Genomic DNA, 8,721 nt, shown 5'->3' with positions numbered 1-8,721 from the left:
CCCTCACACACACCTGCGAGGGAAGCCTAGGCCTCCCCATCACGGCCTCTCTCAGGTGAGGATCCCAGAGTGACACCTGGGCCAGGGCCAGCCTGAACCCCAGTGCCGACCCCTGTGGCGCCCTGACAGTGTAAAGGCCCACAACACTGACTCCCGGTGATGTTCACCCGTTGTCCGACTGTTGTTTAGTTGCCGTGTCCAGCTCTTTGTGACCCCATGGACTGTAGCCCGCCAGGCTCCTCTGTCCATGGGGTTTCCCAGGCAAGAATATTGGAGTGGGTCGCCATTTCCTTCTCTAGGGGATCTTCTCAACCCAGGGATTGAACCTGCATCTCCTAGCAGAGACTGGGAGAAGTGTGGGTGTGGGGGCAGACTCCTCCAGGCCACTTCCTGTGACTGGACCGACTCTTTGCTATCAGCTCCTCAATGCCTTCTTCTGAAGGCGGGAGTGCGATGCAGGGGTCAGGAGTCCTGGGTCCCCCGCTAGACTGTCACCATCTGAATTCTGCCTCCACCATTTGCCTTGGGACACTTGTCTCATCTCTCAACCTCAGTTCCCTGGCCTGTGAAATGGGTTGGCCATAGTTTTCTATCCCCAAGGATGCCTGAGAAATGAGATCACATATGAAAGCCACCTGACCCTGCGTTACCACTTTGCCTATCGAGTGGGGCTGGCATATCTCCTCCCTCACTCTCACTTTCCTTTCCAGCTTCATCCATCATAACACCTTCCAGAGGAACTGTTTCATTAGGAGAGAGCACAGTGCAAGAAAATTCCCCACAGCCTCCACCAGGCCCCAGGCCCGACTGTCCCCGCAGGTCTTTGAGCTGCTGCTGTCAAAGGAAAGAGAAGCGAGAAACAGGAAAATCTGAAAATAATGATGATTTATTTTGATTTATGTCACATTTTCATAAATGGCATCTAATTTCAGAAAACAAAACTCGAGTCTGCAAAAAATGCATGTACAAATCATCTAAGGAGATAATTCTATGGAGATATACAAAGTAGGACCAGGGTCTATAAGATTGAGTCAGAAAGCTCACACCCTAGGGTCTGCTCAGGTCCTTGTTCCAACAGAGGGAAACAGCCAAGGAGTCAGGTACCCAAGGTAGCCACCATCACTTAAAAAAAAAAATATATATATATATATATATATACACATACGTGTATGTATAGATGTCATCCTCATCTACGAGAGAGTACACCTCTGCCAGGATTTCCTAAAGCTACGTGGCTATATCAAGGCAAGGTTATCCACACAGCATTATAAAAACCAGAGATTACATAATTACATGTTAGATATACAGATATATGCACATCTTTACACAATGATTAAAAGTGTTATTTGCATTGACTCTTGCTTTGGAAGGAAGAACAGAGGAAAAAACGCAAAGTAGCTGCTCATCGAGTAAAAGGCAGCAGTTCAGATTCAGCTCTGAGCAGGTATTAAGCCACTCTGTCTGCAAAGAAAAAACACACTTGGGGAATGGGGTCAGCTACATGTGCTAATTTTTTAAAAACATACACGTTCTACCAAGAAACGCACTTCTGGTCATCCCCCTCCCCAGGGAGCATTTGATGATAGAGACAGAAAACTTCTAGTGTGGGGTGAGTGGTTCATATTGTTAGCAATTTGGGTGATAGAACCTTTTCCTATCATTTTTCACTGGCCAAGGACTTGGAATGAGGTATTTGTGATGAATCTTGGGCAGCCTGTGTTCCAAAGGTCGTAGAAAAGAGTCCCCTAAGGTACACAATGCCAGAATTGTGGGGGAAAAAAGTAGAGATATAAAAACAAAGTATCTACCACAGCCACTGGAATACTCTCGATGAAACCAACTGTGGTGCCTTTCAGACTGGGTTGCACCTGGGATGTCCAGGAACCAATGAATGTAGGGCTCTCAACCTTGGCCCAGGTGCCCACGACTCTCAGTCTATCCCTTCGAGACCTGATCCATTCCACCCACCTCGAGAGGGAATGTTCTGGGATCCCCAAGAGGGCAGGTGAGTTTGGTAACTTCTCCCCTTGGAATGAGTGAGCCTGCTGTTTCCTCTGCCCCAGCAAAGACCTGCTTGGCAAATACTGTTTTCTCGAAAGCCCCATAGTGCTGATCCAAGGCTGTGCTGACTGGACCACTGCCTTGTGGCAGGTGAAATGAAAGCAAGGCTTCCTGAACAATCCTTCAAGAGACGCCCTGGGGGGCTTGAGAAGTTGCCCCCAAGCAGGTCAGGGACTGTCACACCTCACCGCCTGGCCATGCCTCAGCATCTCCGCCCCAGCTCACCTTTGCCCTGCTGCAGGTGAGGGATGACCTCCATCATGCAGAGGTACCAGCAGATGGCTTCCAAGTTCCCCAGGACCAGATATCCTAGCATCAGTGAACATAGGAAGTACCATTTAACTGTACACAGAATCGGGGCCACAGTTAAATGTGTGTGCCAAGTACACACTGGAGGCGCCCTCAGGTGATCAGCAGGGTTCTCGCTCATGTTTATAGACACCTCAAGCAGAGGTGCGGGCCATGGAGACAGAACCTCGGCCGACTGTAGCCGTTTTCTGCTTTGTTCTTTTCCACTTGTGTGGCTTGGGCTCGGGCTGTTTCCAACATCTGGTTAAAATCACAAGCCCCAGGGAGAAATTCAAACGTACTTGTGGCCCCATCCTTGGTTTGGGGGTGTCTCCGTGGGAACGGGGGGCAAACTGGTTGGGTCTGGCCTTCCCACTGTATACTCATGGCCCATCTTCCCTCCCAAGTGGGGCCCAGACCTGGCTTGTAGGCTCTGTCTGGCCTGTGAGCAAATGAGGACACAGTTCTGTGCTTCTGTCCTTCCTCTGCGGCTTTATATTGTGGAAAAGCCCTGAGGCTGGGCCCCTCCTGTGATGACCACTTGGCTGGCTGGAATGTGGTAGCCAGTGTACTTGGGGCACTTTCTCCTCTGATGTTAAAGGACTATTCTAAGAACAGGGAGGTGTCAGGGGCTCCAAGTCTGGCCTGAATTCACTTGAGTCGTCTGTAGAAACCTGGCTTCCTGGGCTGTCCTCAGGGCCACTGTTAGAGGCCACAGAATGCCTGTTTGAGGACTGATTCCATGTTGATGCGTTCAGAGATAACAAAAACGAAGCTAATGCTAAACCTTCATTTCCTCAAAGATGTGAAGAAGAAGCAGGGGAGGACATGTAACAGCTGTCAGAAAACCTGGGCTGAGCCTCAGAAGGACATGCCTGAATGCTTCAACTGCATGCCGACTTCCTGCCCAGAAAGCGGGATTTTCATCCCAGGCTGAATGGAGCCTGCAGGTGAGAAAAGTGGACTCTGCAGGGAGGGTGTGGGGCTCCCCCATTTCTGGTCCCAGGGGGACCCCCAATAGGGACATAAGAAACACCTGTTTTTGCAGAAGGCGATTGTCTCTGGGGCATTTCCCTGAGGCAGGAGGTCAAGTGCAGGGACCGGAAGGACCAGACCTTAATGGAAGCTGCAGAGAAGGGTGGGATCCACAAGGCAGCAGGGGTGCAGAGAGGCAGCAGAGGGAGGCTCTCAAGCCTGCCCCACACCAGGGAGCTCTCCAGTGTCCGCACATGCTCTGTGGTCACCTAGACAGAATGCAGGGCCACCCATCCCGGGCCTTGCCTGGCTCCATCCTCTGTGTCCCCAAGGAGAGAGGCAAGCCCACGATGACAACGAGCCCTAAACACGCTTCCCTGGAAAGTGTGGCTCTGGGTGTATTTACCGACCGAAACCAGGGAGCTGAGCAACACCCTTCACCAGCTTCCACCGTCCCTGTCCCCTGGGACCATCGCAAGGGAGGCACACATGGTCCCCGTGAATCTGGGCTGTCGGCACTTTTAAAGCCCTGGCTCACTTTAACAAGGGTGGGGAAGAGATGGGTGAGGAGGCTGGAACACAGAGGAGAAAAACAACACTTCAAGACAGTTCAACATGAAACACGAAAGTTACTGAGAGAAAGGAGACTACTTACAATCAGGCGTTAGACCGGAACACTGAGGAATGAACCAGAACCTCTGCTGGACATCAATCAGCAAGGATAATTCCAAATACAAAGACCCCTCCCCTTTACCAGAGTCAGATCCAAGCCCAGTATTTTGAGTCTGAATCATTTAACACTGAACACAAGTAAAAAGTTATAAAATATTTTATTAGCAGTCTTATTTCTTCAGAGCCTCTAACTTGATGGCCGTACACACTGCACCTCCCTCCGCCCAGCTGGGTTGTTTGGGTTTGCTTTCTGCCACACGCTGATCAAGCCGGCATTTGCTGAGTCTGAGTGGGTTCTGATTACGCTTCACCATCTGCTCGGCAGGTGTGAAGTCGGGGAATTTTCTCTTTCCTTCTTGGAGTAAAGGACAAGTAAAGATTTACAGAGACACCACAGATAATACTATGAGATACACACCCAGAGCAAGCTGGCACGTGTCCCTGCGCGTGTGTGCACACTCGTAGGCACACACACTGGACCCTCTCGGACCCCAGCCAGCCCACAGGCAGGCTGCGTTAGGAAGCTACAGCCAGGCACAGGCAGAGGAAGGCACCTCTCTGCTGAGACAGGGTGGGTGGGTGTGGCGGGGGAAAGAAGCTGGGTCCCCAGGCCAGCTCGGGACCCCCCTACAAAAGGCAACTGAGGAAAGAGGAGCAGGCTGCCCCACATCCCCGTGGTCTGCACGGTGACAGCAAGTCCAGAGCTATCCTCGTATCGCACTTTCCACCTTGAAAAGTACTTTCGAGTACATTCACACACTGAGAACAGGAGGCAAGAGGGCAAAGCGAAAGTCATAGAGCATTTGGGGTCAGACCTGGCTCTCTCCTGGCCCTCGGGCTCGGGGCCTCACTGAGCCTCCCCAGCCTCGGTGCTCTGGCCGCACCAAGCATGCGGAGAGTGGCGGTGGGGGGAGTCAACACCCGTTAGGAAGTAAGGACCTGAGCAGAGGAGCTGGTTAGGCACATAGCCAGGTCGCCCAGTGAGGAATGATGGATGCTAGGTGCTCGGGGGGGATGTTCAGCTGTGAAACCACCGGAGGCCTTTCTACCTCAAGCACTGGCCTGCCCCTGACCTTTCTCAGGTGGGAAAATGACCTTTCTGTGGGTCTCTAGGATGAATGTTTACCTAAAAGCTTAAGTCCTGTTTCTTGGTCCGGAAGGGCCCTCTCCCAAGGTGACTTAATCAGATTCCAGCATCTTCTGTATAAAATGTTTATCTGGTGTCTTTCCTTCCCATGTCACACGTACGAAGCTTTGGAAGCATTTAATTCTCAAGCTGATGCTCAGAAAGAATAGGTGAAAGGGAGGTCTGAGGTACTGCAGACAGAGGCGAAAGGCTCCCAAGATGGGCTGGTCAGCAAAGCCAGTCCCTGATGCTTTTGAGGAGCCACGGGGGTTAGAACACAGTGGAGCCCCTTCCTCTCCTCAACCCCATGGATCAGAGATTCTCTGGACTTATATTCTCACCTATACTAACAACCAGAAAGGCAGCAAATCATTCATCCGAAGTTTCCTCCTTCCTTCTAAATGAAGAAATGAAATCACAGACAAAGGAAGATCCAAGTCATTACATTCAGAAATTACTTAAAAGAATTAGACTTGGCAAGTGGCCCTGGTTTAAATTTCAATGTGTGAGACAGCACATCACCCCTCCCCCCACCTCTTAACTAAACCCATTTAGAAAAATAAAATCAACAAGTTACTTGGATATTATCTTTTGTTGTTGCTTTGTTGCTCAGTTGTGTTGACTCTTTGTGACCTCATGGACTACAGCCTGCCAGGCTCCCATGTCCATGGGATTCTCCAGGTAAGAATACTGGAGTGGGTTGCCATTTCCTTCTCCAGGGTATCTTCCCGCCCCTGGGATCGAACCCTCATCTCCTGCTTGGCAGGCGGTTTATTTACTACTGAGCCACTTTGGGAAGCCCGGATGTTATCTCAGGCCATTGCAGTAAGGGGTTTTATCAAATTTCCATACAACAAAAAGCAGATTCACTCGGAGACCCTGATTCCAGGTTCACGGCATTCTAGAAGGGGAAAATAGTTCTGTTTCCTTCAGAAACCTTCTTTGGCCTGAGTCCCCTTCTACTCTGTGGCCACACTGATTCCGACAAGCACACAGGCTCCTGCCAGGAATTCAAAGGCCATTTACCCTACAGAAGTGCCCATGACTCTTGCCCTAGAGGGATTTTGCTTATGTGATCGCGTCATTGGAAAGACGTTTCCAATCCGGAAAGACTGAAAAGATGATGGTGCCACTGAGCTGCCATGGAAACCAGATGTGGGATACAGCATCTCCCATGGCTCTCGGTATAGTTTGACGGAGCTCCAGAATCTTGGCCACACTCAGCTTTTGCCGGTTTCTTACAAAGGCCTTGGATTCTCAGGAAATCTCAGCATCTTCCCTCCTGTGCAGTTAGTACACCTTTCATGGGCTACGCCTGCAGATCCTGCACATTCACACCTGGGTTTCTCTAAGCCCAGCGTCCCCAGGTTCAGTGGAGGTAGTTGATGTGATAAGTGAGGGAAGAGAAAATGTTTGTAAAAAATCAGCAGGATTGAGCTTCTAGAATTTTTAGGCAAAATTAAGGTGCTCAGAAAGTTAGGGGAAAAAAAAACAATATATTTTGCTTAAGTGAAAATCAGAAGCGCGGGGGAAATAAAAGATTTTGAAAGAGATAGCCAAATTTGCCTTACAACTTTCTGTGCAACTTTAAAAAATTCCTGCCTGGCTTAGCGCACATGGTTGGTTCCACAGTTTTCCTCCAACCTGCAATCAGCACCTATGTCTTTCCCAGGATCTGTCTGCAAATGAGACCAGCTCAGCGATCAAGCCAAACCCCTCACGTCTCTCCACGAAGTACGTTTACCCTGAATAATTTTTTTCACCAAGTACTAAAAAGGTACAGCTTCTGGAAATGAATGAAATTGATCAACTTTTGACTTGGAAAACGACTTCTCGTTGGAAAAAGAGACAAACTGTAGAAAGATGAAACTACGAAAATACCAGTCACAGAACGGAGTCCCTCTTGGCTTTGCCTTTCCACCCCTGGACATCTGACTGCCCAGGGGCCCCGGGAACCTGCCCACATTCCTCGTGCAGAACCAGAGCTCCCCGGTCAGAAGGAAGAATTCTGCTGAGGAAGCCTCTTGTCACCCACTTTGTGGCAGTTTTAAATTCTGCCTCAGGGGTTGTATTTTAAAAATTTCTGCATGTGAAAAAGAAAGACCATTCTACATCTTCTTCCTAGTTATAGCTAGAAAGGGTAATGGAGAGAAGACCCAACTCAGTGGGGCAGCGAAGTGCAGCACTGGTTGGCCGCCTGACAACCCGGCGTAGTCCTCAGGGTCCACAGGCGTGTCTGTGTCCTTGAGCCCCTCAAGGGTTCTGGAAGTGGCCCATGGCCATGGTGTCCAACGTTCCTCTCTCTGGCTTTCCAACACTTTACCTCTCGGCCCGGATTTTGTATCTCAGCACGAGGTAGGCAATGAGACGAAGGGAGATGAAGAAAATCCCCAGGACAATGAAGTCCAAGTAGAGCTTGGCGTTCTCCACGTCCAATTCTCGCAGGATAGCCTCTGACTTCTGGAAGTGGCACGTCTCATTAGTGTTACAGTGCAGGTCCTCCCGGTCGAGGCCGTAGATGGAGAGGATGACCCCCTCAAACCCATACCTGAGGGGGGGAATGCCAGAGTGAGGAGGGCTCAGGACCCCCCTCCCCTCATCCCTACCTCTGCCCATGTTTCTGGAATGCACACTGACCTCCCCACCCCATCCTCAGCCTGGCTCCCTCCCTCCCTGGAGGTCTTTTCTCCTGGAATACTTCTTAACCGCTCTGCAGCTTCCTAGCATAAATCCACTCAACAGCTTGACCGAATGTCTTCCAATTTCCTTGCCTCCAAAGTCTCCACACACACACACACACACACAAAACAACCCAAATTCAACCAAGAGTGGGTATTGTTCAGAGGTGACACGATTGGAAAAACACATTGATCACTTCTGCTATTACACCTTTTTTTTTTAACAGTTAAATAGAATAAAGGGTCTGAGGGCTTTTCAAGGCCTGCAGAGCATTTGAATAAAACATTTCTGCACCACCTTTCATTCTGTTCCAGCTCTGCATTATCAGAACAAAAATGCTAATTCTGAGAAGAAAGACATGGGTCTCTGATTTCTCAGTCTTGAAAGGTGCACCGTTGCTGAAACTCTGCACAAGGGCTTCGTTTCGATTTTGTTCTTGGGAACAATATACTTGGCTTTGAACTGACATTCTAGAAAACACAAGCTTGTTCACAGCTTGGGACCCTGGGTGTCATGTGGAATGGCTATGGCTGGGGGCACAAGCTCTAATGACCGGCCCTGCCTGCTGAGGGCCAAGATACCAAAGCGTGAAACCTGATGCTGAAGCGCTAAGGCACCAGAGCAGTCTTGTTCAAGAATATGAGGACGCTTGAGACATGTCTTGTTTTCCACTGGATTTCTTACTCAGAACCTTGTACTGTGGTGTTGGAGAAGACTCCTGAGAGTCCCTTAGACTTCAACGAGATCAAACCAGTCAATCCTAAAGGAAATCAGTCCTGAATATTCATTAAGGACTGATGCTAAAGCTGAAGCTCCAATACTTTGGCCACCTGATATGAAGAGCCGACTCATTGGAAAAGACCCTGATGCTGGGAAAGACTGAAGGCAGGAGGAGAAGGGGGTGGCAGAGGATGAGATGG

The 8,721-nt window shown here is 49.8% G+C and overlaps 1 protein-coding gene across 2 annotated transcripts in view; it reads right to left on the bottom strand.

The window, feature by feature from the left end:
* Positions 1–4,137: 4,137 nt before the first annotated feature.
* Positions 4,138–8,721, bottom strand: part of ABCG1 (ATP binding cassette subfamily G member 1) — a 66,587-nt gene continuing 62,003 nt past the window's right edge. For both annotated transcript variants that reach the window (XM_069581562.1, XM_069581571.1), the window contains exon 15: positions 4,138–7,670. In XM_069581562.1, the coding sequence (XP_069437663.1) occupies positions 7,442–7,670 (229 nt within the window). In that variant the 3' untranslated portion in view covers positions 4,138–7,441. The remainder of the gene's footprint in view (positions 7,671–8,721) is intronic.

The sequence above is a fragment of the Ovis canadensis genome, chromosome 1 (assembly GCF_042477335.2).
Source record: "Ovis canadensis isolate MfBH-ARS-UI-01 breed Bighorn chromosome 1, ARS-UI_OviCan_v2, whole genome shotgun sequence".
Taxonomy (NCBI): domain Eukaryota; kingdom Metazoa; phylum Chordata; class Mammalia; order Artiodactyla; family Bovidae; genus Ovis; species Ovis canadensis.
The sequence above is the reverse complement of the archived record's forward strand: the minus strand, read 5'-3'. Positions and strand labels throughout refer to the sequence as shown.